At 42.8% G+C, this 16,777-nt stretch overlaps 1 protein-coding gene across 2 annotated transcripts in view; it reads right to left on the bottom strand.

Annotated features, from left to right (window-relative positions):
• The window catches only part of LOC137504389 (phospholipase B1, membrane-associated-like), a 160,667-nt gene that overhangs the window by 18,214 nt on the left and 125,676 nt on the right, over positions 1-16,777 (bottom strand). For both annotated transcript variants that reach the window (XM_068232750.1, XM_068232751.1), the window contains 5 exons: positions 12,262-12,361; positions 7,275-7,326; positions 7,084-7,164; positions 2,940-3,005; positions 2,253-2,347 (listed from right to left, as the gene is read on the bottom strand). In XM_068232750.1, the coding sequence (XP_068088851.1) occupies positions 2,253-2,347; positions 2,940-3,005; positions 7,084-7,164; positions 7,275-7,326; positions 12,262-12,361 (394 nt within the window). The remainder of the gene's footprint in view (positions 1-2,252; positions 2,348-2,939; positions 3,006-7,083; positions 7,165-7,274; positions 7,327-12,261; positions 12,362-16,777) is intronic.

Below are 16,777 nucleotides of genomic sequence, written 5' to 3'. Positions count from 1 at the left end.
ATGTATTACAGTGGTGTCCTACTGCTCTGTTACTTTATGTATTACAGTGGTGTCCTACTGCTCTGTTATTTTCTGTATCACAGGGTGTCCTACTGCTCTGTTACTTTATGTATTACAGTTGTGTCCTACTGCTCTGTTTTTTTCTGTATTACAGTGGTGTCCTACTGCTGTTACTTTATGTATTACAGTGGTGTCCTACTGCTCTGTTACTTTATGTATTACAGTGGTGTCCTACTGCTCTGTTACTTTATGTATTACAGTGGTGTCCTACTGCTCTGCTACTTTATGTATTACAGTGGTGTCCTACTGCTCTGTTACTTTATGTATTACAGTGGTGTCCTACTGCTCTGTTACTTTATGTATTACAGTGGTGTCCTACTGCTCGGTTACTTTATGTATTACAGTTGTGTCCTACTGCTGTTACTTTATGTATTACAGTGGTGTCCTACTGCTCTGTTACTTTATGTATTACAGTGGTGTGCTACTGCTCTGTTACTTTATGCATTACAGTGGTGTCCTACTGCTCTGTTTTCTGTATTACAGTGGTGTCCTACTGCTCTGTTACTTTATGTATTACAGTGGTGTCCTACTGCTCTGTTACTTTATGCATTACAGTGGTGTCCTACTGCTCTGTTTTCTGTATCACAGGGTGTCCTACTGCTCTGTTACTTTATGTATTACAGTGGTGTCCTACTGCTCTGTTACTTTATGTATTACAGTGGTGTCCTACTGCTCTGTTACTTTATGTATTACAGTGGTGTCCTACTGCTCTGTTACTTTATGTATTACAGTGGTGTCCTACTGCTCTGTTACTTTATGTATTACAGTGGTGTCCTACTGCTGTTACTTTATGTATTACAGTGGTGTCCTACTGCTCTGTTACTTTATGTATTAGTGGTGTCCTACTGCTCTGTTACTTTATGTATTACAGTGGTGTGCTACTGCTCTGTTACTTTATGCATTACAGTGGTGTCCTACTGCTCTGTTTTCTGTATTACAGTGGTGTCCTACTGCTCTGTTACTTTATGTATTACAGTGGTGTCCTACTGCTCTGTTACTTTATGTATTACAGTGGTGTCCTACTGCTTTGTTACTTTATGTATTACAGTGGTGTCCTATTGCTCTGTTACTTTATGTATTACAGTGGTGTCCTACTGCTCTGTTACTTTATGTATTACAGTGGTGTCCTACTGCTCTGTTACTTTATGTATTACAGTGGTGTCCTACTGCTCTGTTACTTTATGTATTACAGTGGTGTCCTACTGCTCTGTTACTTTATGTATTACAGTGGTGTCCTACTGCTCTGTTACTTTATGTATTACAGTGGTGTCCTACTGCTCTGTTACTTTATGTATTACAGTGGTGTCCTACTGCTCTGTTACTTTATGTATTACAGTGGTGTCCTACTGCTCTGTTACTTTATGTATTACAGTGGTGTCCTATTGCTCTGCTATTTTCTGTATCACAGGGTGTACATGAGAAATCTATTCCTTTTTACAAACAGACCATCAGGGGGCGCTGTATGACTGATATTGTGGTGAAACCCCTCCCACAAGAAACAAGAAAAGTACATACTCTTGGCAGTTTCCTGTCTGTGAACCTTACTGCATTGTGGGAAATAGCTGTTTACAGTTGTTTCCAACTGCCAAAAACCATGCAGCAGCTACATCACCTGCCAACAGTAAAATGTTCACTGGAGTTCCTCTTTAAAGAGAACCAGAGATGAAGCACCCTCTTGTATTTTACCTTATAAATCAGTGGGAACATGACAGTAAACACCTAATCTGCCCTTTGTTTCATTGTTCTCTGTGTAATCTGACTGTTATCACGTCTGATAAGAATCCCCGACTCAGAAGTCAGGCTGCTCCGTCTAGCTTTGTTACAGAAAGATTATAGCTAAATCTGTATTCTGTGGTGTTATTTCAAGCCCAAGCCTGCCCCCTTGTGGCTTTGCTATAATGACTCAGCTATAATCATTCCCAGCAAAGCCAGATTTAATTGCTCAGTCTGGGATTCTTGTGACTGCTGTTAACAGACACTTTTAGCAGTGAGGAGGAAACAGAGAGCATGGTAAGTGTTTTCTCTAATGTTCTTACTGATATACATGGTAAAATACACAAGGGCTTCGTCTCTGGTTCCCTTTAACGAGGTGCCCTACAAACACTGGCTTTCCCTAGGTAAAAGCCAAGGGTGCCTAATGGAAAATCTAGGTCTAATCCACGTTATATTGTTTTGTCGGCAGCAGCACTTACGGTCTCAGAAGGCTACAGCCAATGGAGTCTGAGGACACCTTGCGCAACCCTTCCACTTCCATGATCTCTACCAGGTTCACAAAGACTCGAGGAAGCTGAGGAGGGATAGAGATAGACATTAGATTGGTCCGGTTTCAAGCTGCATACAATTTGCATTACATATAAATGTGAGACTAAATAATTAACATCTCATTGACCACGTCTAGTGAGTTGCAACTGTTAGGGCCCGTTCTCACCTGAGCGGGAATCGCGCGATTCCCGCTCAGGGCAAACTGCTAGCGGTTTTGTCCAAACCGCTACACAATGGTGCCATCTCTAGTGTTCCCACTGCTGCGGTTGCGGTTAGCGGTAACCGCAACCGCGCTGCATGCAGCGGTTTGCCGGCGACGAGCGTTCCGCAATTAGCTATCGTGATTAGCGTGCGATCACTCCAAAACCGCCGCAGTGCCCAGTGATTGCGTTCTGCGATTACAAGTGTGAACGGGCCCTTACAGCGACATACATTTGGAGTAGTGACTGAAGTGGTACAAATGAGGTCTGTGTCACTGCGCCATTGCGGGACATGAGGCAGTAAGTGGGATGACGCAGGAAGTGGGGCAAGACAGGAAGTGAGACAAGACAGGAAGTGAGACAAGACAGGAAGTGAGACAAGACAGGAAGTGAGACGAGACAGGAAGTGGGTGATACCTCTCTGTACAGGATGTCCAGAGCGTCGTCCAGGTGTTTCATGTGATTCTCCGGGGAATATCGATCCTGAGGAGGAAATGAAATATTGAATTCAGTAAAAATCATATAAAATTAGATACATCAATATACTCTACCTGTTGTGATTGAAGATGAGCAAAAAAAACCCACAGCTTTCAACTGTCCCTGTTTGGGAACCCAGTCTATCTCTTCCTCATTTGTCCCTCTTTCAGGATTCAAGTACAGATCTATGTAAATATATGTATTTTTCTACTGAAAAATGTGTTTAATTGACTCTAAAATGTATTCCCATCCTTTAAATTTATATATTTCTTATTTCCACATGTTAATATAAAGGAAAATGAACCAGCATACAAAGGACCAGTGTGATTTGAATTCTAAAACTACATATTTTTCTTATGAAATCTTTACAGTGTGTGTGTTACTAGGGGTGTGCGGAGGCCAGAGGGTGTGATTAGAGGTGTGGCTTAACTGTCCCTCTTTCCCATCTCAAAAAGTTGGGAGGTATGAAAAGAAACATTTTTTTTTGCTCAGCCAGTAATATGTCCCTTCAAATCTTATTTCTAGTTGCTTTTTTCTAGAGTGTTTGCATTTCATTAGCATACAGTATGAATAAACTACTCCAGACTTTGTTTTTCCAGCCTGAACTCTGACAGTTTACTGACAGCTGGCATATGCTCAGAATTGCCATTATTGCTCATTTTAATTGTTTAAAGTGTCAGAGTGAATTTCATTATATGAAAGCCCGCTTTATTGTGCCATTAACAATGTTAAATGAACACAGATGTGACTAATTTCAAAAACGCACGATTGTGTGTGTAAGTAGAAGAAAGGAAATAAAAACTGAAGGATTTGTACAAATTAAATGAATCCTGTTTAGCAGCCACACTTCTGTTCAGCAGCTGCCAAACAGGAACAATTCTTATTGTCTTCTTCTAAAAAAAAACCAACAGAACGAAAACAAAAGGGAAATTAATAATCCCCCACCCCATCCCATAGAGCTGAGATGGTTAAGCAGCTCCACCTATAGTCCCCAATGTAGGATTTATACATTTTGTGCCCCCTAGGCCAAGAATGTTGTGTCTCCCCTTTCTTGTGCAGCAGCCCCCTCCCATTCCATGTGCTGCCCCCTAATCCATGTGTATCATCCATGTACTGTAGCCACCCCCATTCCATGTGTAGCCCACTCTTCCATGTATATCCATGTACAGCAGCCCCCCTCCCATTCCATGTGCAGCCCCTCATCCATGTGTATCATCCATGTACAGCAGCCCCCTCCCATTCCATGTGTATCCCTCATCCATGTGTAACATCCATGTACAGCAGCCCCCCTCCCATTCCATGTGTAGCCCCCTCTTCCATGTGTATCATCCATGTACAGCAGCCCCCTCCCATTCCATGTGCAGCCCCCTCTTTCATATGTATCATCCATGTACAGCAGCCCCCTCCCATTCAATGTGCAGACCCCTCTTCCATGTGTAACATCCATGTACAGCAGCTCCTCCCATTCCATGTGCAGCCCCCTCTTCCATGTGTAACATCCATGTACAGCAGCCCCTCCCATTCCATGTGCAGCCCCTCATCCATGTGTATCATCCATGTACTGTAGTCCCTCTTTTTCATGAACAGCTCCCTTGGGCATCTGTTTCCCTTTTTCATGTGCTGCTCCCCATTTTCAGCCTCCTCTTTCACATGTAGCAACCCCTTTTTCATGTTCAGGTGCCCCTTTGGACTGCAGCCGCTTAAGTACCCAGGCCTTTGTGGCCTATGCAGCCCTGATAGTCCCTGGTGCCTCTGAGACCCCCTCTGCCTAAGTAGAAGGTAATCAGTCCCATTCATGTAGCTCCACTGGAGTTTTCCAACCAAAGCAGTTTAGGATATGGGATCCTCTGTAATTTTCACAGGAATTTCAAGTTACAGTATCTCACAAAAGTGAGTGCACCCCTCAGATTTCGGTAAATATGTTATTAGATCTTTCATTAGTATATGCAAAGTACTTCAGCACCAATGGTGATTTCACGTACAAAGGAACAAAACCCTGGAGTCCCAGGTAATCTTCAGCAGTAGTCCACGAGGATCCACACATTTTCATAAAGAGTTTATTGAAAAATGTTAAAGAGTAACAGCATAAAAGCAAGTGCCGGTTCTAATGTGATGCACCGCATTTCGGACTCACAGTCCTTTCTCAAACTGCCACAGACACAATGCATAAACTGTTCAAATCCCACTCCTTTTTATAACCCAGGTGAGGACCTGATGGAAAACTGCACAAACTGCTAATTGGCATATTCATAATGAACCTGTTCAGGTAAGTAACACCCATCAGACAGTGTCATTCCACATAGGGCGGCGTCCCACAGGATCTGATGAGTGGACTAGTGATGGGGTTCGAAATTTCGTATGTAATAGTAATATTTCATAATTTCGTGTAATTTTCGAACAATTTTTTGCTGACTTTGGCGGTTAATAGCAAAGCCCCCATACAAGCTATTGCAACCAAAATTGCTACATATGTTAAGGAGAATATTGGATACAAGTCAAAAACATTTTCAAAAAGACCTTGTAGTTTTTGAGACAATCGATTTTAAATATGCAAAGATATCGGTAGAAAAAACGTTTTGTAAAAAATAATACCTTTTAATGGCTAACTGATAGAGTTAAATGATGTAAGCTTTCAGGGATCTAGTCCCCTTCCTTCGGGCATATTTCCAGATATTAGCTGTAGTAAAACACTGATGCAGGTAAACACGAAGATGGCAGTTGTGCTGGTTACTGTTTATCCGTTAGGTGTCAGGTGATCAGCAGGCTGGAGCCAGTGAGTTAGTGCAACCATACATAAAATCCAGCAGATATGCAAAGAAAAATGGTTTTTAAATTGTCTTTTTTTGTTTAACCCATTCAGGTTCCGTGGTTTTCACGTGAGAAATGTTCACCTCCCATTCATTAGCCTATAACTTTATCACTACTTATCACAATGAACTGATCTATGTCTTGTTTTTTCCGCCACCAATTAGGCTTTCTTTGGGGGGTACATTTTGCTAAGAGACACTTTACTGTAAACGCATTTTAACAGGAAGAATAAGAAAAAAATGGAAAAATGCATTATTTCTCAGTTTTCAGCCATTATAGTTTTAAAATAATACATGCCTCCATAATTAAAACTCATGTATTGTATTTGCCCATATGTCCCGGTTATTACACCGTTAAAATTATGTCCCTATCACAATGTATGGCGACAATATTTTATTTGGAAATAAAGGTGCATTTTTTCCATTTTGCATCTATCACTATTAACAAGTTTAAAATAAAAAAAATATAGAAATATTTCATCTTTACATTGATATTTAAAAAGTTTAGACCCTTAGGTAAATATTTACATGTTTTTTTTTTTTTTTATAGTAAACATTTTATTTGGGTAGTTTTAGGAGGGTGGGAGGTAAACAATAGATTTATAATGTAAATGTGTGTTCATTTTAATTTATTTTTATTTTCAGTTGTAGTATTACTTTTTGGCCACAAGATGGCGGCCATGAGTTTGTTTACATGACGTCGCCCTATGTGGAATGATGGATTGTGGCATTCTACAGGTTGGATTCTGATCCTGTAGTTCACTCCTATGTTCTGCTGCTCACTACATATGGTATATTGGTTCTTTAAAGAGAAACTCCGACAAGAATTGAACTTTATCCCAATCAGTAGTTGATACCCCTTTTACATGAGAAATCTATTCCTTTTCACAAACAGACCATCAGGGGGCGCTGTATGGCTGATATTGTGGTGAAACCCCATCCCACAAAGAAATTCTGAGTACGTACTCTTGGCAGTTTCCTGTCTGTGAACCTTGTTGCATTGTGGGAAATAGCTGTTTACAGCTGTTTCCAACTGCCAAAAAAGCATGCAGCAGCTACATCACCTGCCAACAGTAAAATGTCACCATGTAATAAATGTCAGAATGTAAATCCGGGAGAGGAAAGATTTTACAATGGGCAAACACTGACTAAATCATTTATACATAATTATTGTAAAAATAAAGCACTTTATTTATTACATTATTTTCACTGGAGTTCCTCTTTAAGCACCCAAAGGATATTGTTGCACAATAATCTCTCACATTGTATCTACTCACCTTGTTTTGGCAATATGAGCAGAGATCATTGCCACCAATGAAAAGAGTCACTAATTTCCAGTCTTCATTGAAATTAATGAGCTGTAAGAGAGTGAGAGAGACGTGTTGGAGTCATTTGGCAGAAGGTTTTGGCAGTTTGGGTAGAGCATGCTGGGACGTGTAGTCCCCCTGTGGCTGTTCTTTGTCCTCACCGTGCTCTCCTTCATCTTCTGTACCAGATTCTGAGCCTGTGATGGAATATCCCTGCATGATAAAACAACAGCACTCTAATACAGATCAGCCCAGCTAAATCTTAATATACAGATATACTGTACAGCAGGGGTGTCAAACTCAATCACATACGAGGTCAAAATCTAAAACATAGTCTAAGAGTCGTGGTCCAAGGATTTAACATTTATTGAACAGCCTTAAACTAAGTGGCGTAACTATAGCGACAGTGGGGGGCCCGCTTCTCCCCCTTCTGCAGAGTAGCCGAGTGGAGCAGTTTAGAATCTACCTGCTCCAGTGCTGCTTCTGGACTCCTCTGATCTGCTTGACAGCCGCATGCTTTATGCTGCAAACCTCTGGCTCCTAAAGCATGTCACGTGATCAAGAGAAGGAAGAATGCAGCTTAGAGCATGAGACTTCCAGGAAGAACAGAAGAGACACTGTATCGCTGGAGCAGGTAAATATTTCATTGCTCTGCAGCGCTACTCTGCTATGTGGGTAGATGGTGTTGGGGAAAAGGTGTGTGTGTGTTTTACCAGCCACATGGGGGTGGAGAGGTTTGGATCCCCACTGCAGGCCCATGCTTACGGGGCTTGTGTTTGACACCTATGCTATATGGCAACCCCACAGTATGTGCTACTCGGCAAAGCACAGTAAAGCCTAGTACACACCTTCAACTTTGATTGACCAATAATTGGCCAATTTTACTACCTCCATGTAGCATCAGGGCCAACAGATTTTGAATACCATGAACAGATTGTGCTGGTAACCTGAAACTACATGGAGGTGGTAACAATGGCCAATCAAAATTAGATGTGTGTACCAGGCTTAAGAATGGCAAATTGGAAGCTAATAATTCCAAGTTGATGCAAATTGTATGCAAATTTGCTTGCAAACAGGCTAGTCCTATACAGCAGCTGCAACGTTTGATTGGTGCATTTTCAAGCCACATAAATTTGCATGAGTTAGGAGTAATTAGCATTTCATTGACCAATCCTAGAAACCAGGCCCCAATCTATACGGGTCTATTTGGGGATCACTGTACACACTGAAAGCAGGCATCCCTGGATCAATCTGAATTCAAATCGACTTTCCGGTCAATCGACTTGATGTAGAGAACGTTTCTGAGCAGACTGATTACGATTCTTCTGATTTTACACTGGATATCAAATGAACTGCACAATCCAACAGAAAAATTGTCTTGTCTATGGAAAGATTTGAAGTAAGCAGTCAGATTATGCTTTGCACCATGGGACTATTATCTAAAAGTGGTATACTTAACCATTTGCCGACCGCTCCACGCCAATTGGTGTGCGAGTGCGGCGGCAGCGCCAGGACAGCTCAACAGCAATTGGTGTGAAGTCCTGTGGGCGTGTTTTGCAGGAGATCGCGCACGCCGATGAGCGGGCATCTCCGCTTGAATATCAGTCTTCCAGCGGCGATCGCCGCTAGGAGACCGCCGTCTATTTACATTGTACAGCGCTGCTATCTACGGCAACGCTGTGCTGGGGACAGCCGTGCGACACGGCTCGGGCAAACCCAGGACTTTCAAGGGGGGGGGAGATTCCTGAAATGTCTTCGTCAGCCACGCATAATACAGTATAATAATATGGTAGGAGATCATGCTGGGCACACATAATGCAATTTACCGTCTGACTGACAGGATTTAACAATTATTTCCGACATGTCTGATCTGCTCTCGATCGACAACAAGATTGATAAGGAGCAGTTTGGATGCAGAAAATAATGAAGACAGCTGGCATTGGTAATGTGTGAGAAAACGCGGAAAAGCCGCCGCGTGTACTGACAGCAAGGCGGCTGATTCCGCGTCCAACGCGGCGGTCGGCACGCGGAAGCGTGCATCTAGTGACATGGCAGAACGCGGAAAAGCCGCCGCATGTAACGACAGTAAGGCGGCTGGTTACGCGTCCAGCGCGGCGGTTTGCACGCAGCAGCGTGCAGCTAGTGAGGCTGAGCCTGTTAGTTCACACAGGTTTAGGAATACGCGCGCGCTGAAAGGCAGAACTTTTATGATGGCCAAGGAGGGATCAGCTGACCAGGCCGGTCAGCTGACCTCAGAGCTGGTAGCCAATGGTTGATCACTTCAGGGTGGCGCCAGAGAGCAATGCACTATATATGCTTACTGCTGGCCACTCTCAAGTTGTCTGCCGTTGCGAACACTACGTGGAAGCACTCAGACCTTAGTCAGATCCAACAGTGTGTTTGAACCAGGAGGACCTGGGAATTCACACTGTGCCAGATTACTTGTGTTATTATTCTGTTATTCATTACACTAGTTCCAGGGTGTAGAGAGAGACCATGGAGCTCACACCCAAGACTAGGGAACTTGTGTTATCATTCTGTTATACATCAGACTAGTTCCAGGGTGTAGAGACCACGGACCTCACACCCAAGACTAGGCATTGTTTGATATCTGTTATGACCTGTTGCTTTCCTGACTATTCCTCTGCTCTCTGATTCGGTACCACGCATATCTGATATTCTGTTGCCAAACCCTGCCTGTCTTGGATACCGAATCAGCCTTCTGTCTTTATACTTTATCTGTCCGTGTGTTGCCGACCTGGCTTGCCCGACCTCGAGAGCTATCTCCCTCCATTAAGAGATAGTCTCCAAGATCAGTCAGTGACATCCACCTTCAGGTGTCACTCACTCTCTGATCTTTCCTACCTTCAGCCTGACTCCACCCCTTGGAGAGTCTCAGGCTGCTGGGAGGTTTCTGTACTTTCTAATAGCAGTATTGCCCGTACTGCCTAAGATCACCTGCTCAGCAGGTGCGTTACTCAAAGTTATACTGTTACACCAAACACTCACGATTACATACAGGTGTCCAGAGGTTAGTACTATATCTGTATTATTAGTGATTCTGCAGATCATCCATAATCAGGTATATATCTGCATTCTTGGTGATACTGCAGATCACCAATAAATCAGATTCTCTCTGCGTGCTGACACCGATCGTTACATAATGAAGGGGAAAGTGAAGCATTCACCTAGCAGGAGCACAGGGCTGTGCTCATACCTGTCTCTATTAAGTTCCCCAGGGCTGCTCCATGCTCTGTACACACGCTGCTGCTACATCCAAAGTCAACTGTAGCAGGGAAAGAAAGGGGGCGGTGCTGTGAGCTGCAGGATGCCTGCAAATATTCTGGTGTCTCAACTTGTGCCTGTCCCCAGACACTGCAATGGGGAGGGGGGTCGGGCGGGGAAACCCTTGTGTGCTGAGTTGTACGGCCCTGCAGCGAGCCCTTAAAGCTGCAGTGGGTTGAATAGTAAAAAATAGCCTGGTCACTAAGGTGGTGTAAGCCTATGGTCCTGAATTGGTTAAAATGTACCCAAGGCGACATGTGACAGGATGAAATGAAACATGTGTATGTACAGTGCAAAAAATGTTAATAACCACACAAAGGGGGATAAGAGGCGCCCAGATGATGATAAAACTGTGTTAAAAACAGTTAAAATAGAAAGAGTGAGCCACATTGTTGTCATGCATATTGAATGTGCTATGGAGGTGCCCAGGGAGCTAAAAATGGTGCTTGGTTCACTTTAATTTTTAAGCATGGAAGTGACAGCTTCTGTCTTGTTGGTACCTTGTCAGGAATATAGTAAGCATCACTGATCAGCAAATTACAGCTAGAAATGTTTTCCTGGCAAAATTCGACTTCTGAGAGCAGGGGGAGATAGAAAAAGGTCAATAGTTCATGTATTTTAACTCTGGGACTCTTAATAGACTGCCACTGAGCAGAGACAACAAAACATTCAGGCTAGGTTCACAGTAGGACGTTGCGGTGCTCTGTTATAAAGTCTTATAACGCAGCTTACCACACTGCAATTAAAAATCTATGCCAGTGATGGCTAACCTTGGCACTCCAGCTGTGGTGGAACTACAAGTCCCATGAGGCATTGCAATACTCTGACAGCTCTAAGCTTAACTCGGGAAGGCAGAGACATGATGGGATTTGTAGTTTTGTCACAGCTGGAGTGCCAAGGTTAGCCATCACTGGTCTATGCGATGTTCACAGTGCAACGTTAGTGTTGCATTGTAATGTGTAGCGTTATGGTAACACAGTGCTGCACTGTGCTACCTCTAAACACACACGTTACCAGGTACAGGAAAGCATACTTTTTATTGCCTGTATGCTTTACTGTAAATACTGTATGCGATGGTAACGCAGCATTAATCTGCGCTACCACTTTTTTACAACTAAACATCCTTCTGTGAACCTCGCCTCAATCTATTTTGTAAATGTTTAAATATAAAATAAAAACATGGAATATCTAAAAAGTCATTTTTTAGGAGTAGGAGGATAAAAACAATTGTTTTTCTCATCAGTTTATTTTCGCCTTAGGTTCCATCCACAGGCATACAGTCACTATAAATGTCGCCGCAGAGCTAAGAGGAAAGTCCTCAGCAAATCAGCAGGAGGGAAACAAACAGGGGAGTTGCTAGGATCACTTTTGGGCACTCCAGCTGGAAAGTGGGTGTGGCCACGCACCAGGTTGTGGGTGTGGTCATGGGTGGAGCCAAATTTACATGATGTTAACAGCGGTCTAAGTATGCCTGCCTAGCAAAATGCTCCCTCCTGCTCTTCTAGTGGACCCCCTCCCATGCTACCATGGGCCTACCATTCAGGAGCCACAACTCCCAGCATGCCCCCATAAAAGAACCACAGCTCCCTGCATGCCCCCATAAAGGCATCATACTGCCCAGCATGGCACCACAGCACCCAGCATACTACTGATTGATGCACCACAGCTCCCAGCATGCCTGCTATTGAGGTACCACAGCTGACTCTGCCTGGGGAACATCCGGGGCACCCCGGAATAGATCCGAGGACACGTGCCACTGATATCTGGGGCTAGCAACACCCCTGGAAACAGCAGCAAAGTTTCTCTGCTATTGATAGTGATCTGTGGAGCAGAGTGTGGCGCTTGTGTAAAGTTATCACTCACTCCGCCTTCGCCCCGCTGACAGCCACATTAAACATCTGATTGGCTGTTCCAGTCCCGGTAGAGAATCCTTTTAAGTTAGGGCTGAACTTCTTCAATATATCTAAAAAAAATGAAAGAGTAGAGATGTCAGGGTGATGCTAACAGCTTGCAAATTTCATTCTGATTGGCTCAGTTCCAAGCTGCATAAAATTTGCATGCAAATTGGAAGAGGTCAAAAACCGATACATCAGTGTATAATAAACATTGCAGAGCAAAGGCTCATACACCCGTCCCAACAATCTGCCCAACTATCTTTCAAACGTGGTATGTTGGAAGATAGGCGTGTGTATGGCAAAAAACAACCAGACGACCAACTGATAACAGCTTGTTTGCCAGATCCAACTGGTGAATCAATTTGCCCAACTATCATGCAGGTTGGAATGTGTGTACAAGTCTTTTGATCAACTTTGTTGTTTTTGAATGCGAACATGTTGTGCAGTTTGTGGTTTAGTAATTACTCATAGTATTTAAATCAGTTGGTTGTTTAGTTGGTTGGCGTGTGTGTACACGTACCTGTCATGTAAACAACTTGTTTTGCATTTGGTCATGTTCTGCGTTTGGTTGTGAATTAAGTTGGACGTGTGTATGGGCCTTAAGGCAGAGTTCACAATGATGGCTTCTAATAAAACGATATTACAAAATGCATTAGGCTGGGGTTCTCCCTAACCATGTATCGTAATACCACTTTAGACAATTGGACCCATATGCAATTAAATTTATCTCCTGAGTTTTCTCTTAGGAGATACATTTTCATCTTTGATTTAGAAAAACTTTTCAGCACTTTGCAATTGGAAAAGTACCAAAAATTAGGATAAAAAGTACTATCAAAACTATTTTAAGTATTTGTATAAGTTTGAAGATATCACTTAGGAAAAAAACTCAGGAGAAAAAGTTAAAGGGCTTGATTCACAAAGCGGTGCTAACTGTTAGCACGCCTGTGAAAACCCCCTTAGCACGTCTAAACTTTACGTGCGCACTGCACAGAGCGCAGGGCGCTCCGCGCGAAGTGCCCATTAAAGCCTATGGGACTTAGCGCGCATAGGACTTTGCGCGCGCAAAACTTTACGCGCGCAAAGTTAGCGTGCAATCTGATTGAGAAATCCGGTGCTAACCTACTTAGCACCCTGGTTAGCACGTCTAAAGACTTTAGACATGCTAAGTAGGTTAGCACCGCTTTGTGAATCAAGCCCAAAGCGGTCTAACACCCAGCATTTCAACTTTGCTTTAAAAGATTGCTTACAGTTTAGAAACTATTATGCCAGATTTTTTTTTAAGCAGAAATTCACTGAATGGGTTAAACATGACCTTTTAGTGTTGCATTTAGCTAGAAATCCGCATCCGTGCCGAAGTTTAGATACAATGATAATGTATCATGTTTGGAATGCAAATAAACCTCTGAAAAGCCTGTCCGGGAAGCCCTCTGCGCTCTCTCAGAGAGGCTTTTGTTTAGTTACATTCCAAACATCATACATTTGTATCTAAACCTCAGCACCGACTGGGATTTCTAGCTAAATGCAACACTATTTAAATGTCATGTTTAACTCATTCAGTGAATTTCTGCTTAAAAAAAATCTGGCATAATAGTTTCTAAGCTGTAAGCAATCTTTTAAAGCAAAGTTGAAATGCTGGGTGTTAGACCGATTTAATTGCACATGGGCCCACGGCCCTTATTTAATTCACTTTTTCTCCTAAGTTTTTCCTAAGAGATAATTTTTCATCTTCTGTTCAAAATAATAATTTTCAGCACTTGCAATAAGAAAAGTACTAAAAAGTTGGTGAAAAAGTACTGTCAAAATTATACTGAGTATTTTCTTGCTTGCTGATGGCTTAAAGAGTATCCAAGCCAAAGCTCAGGTACACAACATCGGATAGTTACCTAAAGAGAGGAAAGTCTCAGGATCCTATTGAGGCTTCCCTCCCTGCTGTGTTGTCCCCGTTGCTAATCCTAATGGGGCCTCCTGCTCCAGCGTGGTCGCACAATAGCCGATCTAGCCCGACCGCACATGCGCAGTAAGTCGGCTCCATGGTATTACACGAGCAGGCTCGCGAGGCTACCGGCGACCGCACAGCAGGAAGAAGAGCTGCGCGGCTCCGACGTGGAGGGGGGCCTCGTTCAACAACAGGGGGCTGTAGACCGGCGAGGGAAGCCTCAGGAGGATCCTGAGGCTTCCCTCTCTTACAGAAATTCCAAGGCGGGTATTTTAAATCTTAAGAGACCACAGAGGCATGTCCTGTGCATAATGACATACCTCTGGGCCTCACTATGGCTGCCTCTAGTCCCCCCCCCCCCCAGGGTCTGCTGTGCCCCCCTGTAAAAACTGCCAGGCTAGCAACAATCTCCTTGTTGCTAGCCTTGTATTTACCTGCAGGCTGTCAGTCTATCAGCGCTCCCCCGCCTCTGTCCCCGCCTCTTAAGATTTAAAATACCCGCCTTGGGTTCTCTTTAAGGTATGTATGCGATTTTGATCCCTACCTTCGGCTCGGGATCACTTTAAAGGTGGCCACAGACGAAACGATAAAATGATCCGATTTTACGGCAATTCGATAAATATGATCAGATCTCCCGAAAAAATCTAAAGCTTCTTTTTCATTCCACTGAAAAATCTAATCGGATATCCCTTTTTTCCAATTTTTAGCGATCCAGAATGCTGGAAATTTTACTTCAATTTTTCTCAAGATTGTATGGTGTGTGTTAGATTGTCAGTTTATTAGTATACACACCCTAATAATTTTCTCCGAGTTTCCAATCATTTTTATCATAATTGGGGAAAAATTAAACATTTGTGTGTGGTACATTGGTCATAATTTTTGAAATGTTACAATCAGTCACAAAAATTGATTGCAATTCCTAAATTGAACAGTTATTTAAAAATGGTATGGTGTGTTGGCGTTGCCACCATAAAAGGCATTCTATTGATAAATGTGAAAAGATCACCTAGGGGAAAACGTAGGAAAATAGGGCAATTGCACATGGCCGAAGGTTTCTAATAAGTTCAGCAACTCTGAATACACTGCAGGAGAGCTCTGCCCAGGCGGCTCTTACATAGTTACATAGTCATTTTGGTTGAAAAAAGACATACGTCCATCGAGTTCAACCAGTATAAAGTACAACACCAGCCTGCTTCCTCACATATCCCTGTTGATCCAGAGGAAGGCGAAAAAACCCTTACAAGGCATGGTCCAATTAGCCCCTAAAGGGAAAAATTCCTTCCCGACTCCAGATGGCAATCAGATAAAATCTCTGGATCAACATCATTAGGCATAACCTAGTAATTATAGCGATGGATGTCTTTCAACGCAAGGAAAGCATCTAAGCCCCCTTTAAATGCAGGTATAGAGTTTGCCATAACGACTTCCTGTGGCAATGCATTCCACATCTTAATCACTCTTACTGTAAAGAACCCTTCCCTAAATAAATGGTTAAAACGTTTTTCCTCCATGCGCAGATCATGTCCTCTAGTCCTTTGAGAAGGCCTAGGGACAAAAAGCTCATCCGCCAAGGTATTATATTGCCCTCTGATGTATTTATACATGTTAATTAGATCCCCTCTAAGGCGTCTTTTCTCTAGACTAAATAAACCCAGTTTATCTAACCTTTCTCGATAAGTGAGACCTTCCATCCCACGCATCAATTTTGTTGCTCGTCTCTGCACCTGCTCTAAAACTGCAATATCTTTTTTGTAATGTGGTGCCCAGAACTGAATTGCATATTCCAGATGTGGCCTTACTAGAGAGTTAAACAGGGGCAATATTATGCTAGCATCTCGAGTTTTTATTTCCCTTTTAATGCATCCCAAGATTTTGTTAGCTTTAGCTGCAGCTGCTTGGCATTGAGTACGATTATTTAACTTGTTGTCAATGAGTACTCCTAAGTCCTTCTCCAAGTTTGATGTCCCCAACTGTATCCCATTTATTTTGTATGGTGCTAGACCATTAGTACGTCCAAAATGCATGACCTTACATTTGTCAACATTGAATTTCATCTGCCATGTATGTGCCCATATAGCCATCCTATCCAGATCCTGTTGCAATATGACACTATCTTCCTGAGAGTTGATGATTCTGCACAATTTTGTATCATCTGCAAAAATAGCAACATTGCTCACTACTGCATCTACTAGGTCATTAATAAATAAATTGAAGAGCACTGGACCCAGAACAGACCCCTGTGGGACCCCACTGCTAACAGTCTCCCATTTTGAGTACGATCCATTGACCACAACTCTTTGTTTTCTGTCCATTAGCCAGTTCCCTATCCATGAACACAGACTCTTCCCCAGTCCTTGCATCCTCAACTTTTGCACCAGACTTTTGTGGGGAACAGTGTCGAAGGCCTTTGCAAAGTCCAAGTATATCACATCTACAGCATTCCCAATATCCATATTAGCATTCACTACCTCATAAAAGCTGAGCATGTTAGTCAAAAAGGACCTGTCTTTAGTAAACCCATGTTGATGCTGAGAAATAAGATTATTTT

Source organism: Hyperolius riggenbachi, chromosome 4 (assembly GCF_040937935.1).
Source record: "Hyperolius riggenbachi isolate aHypRig1 chromosome 4, aHypRig1.pri, whole genome shotgun sequence".
Lineage (NCBI taxonomy): Eukaryota > Metazoa > Chordata > Amphibia > Anura > Hyperoliidae > Hyperolius > Hyperolius riggenbachi.
This window is presented reverse-complemented; position numbering and strand designations above follow the sequence as displayed.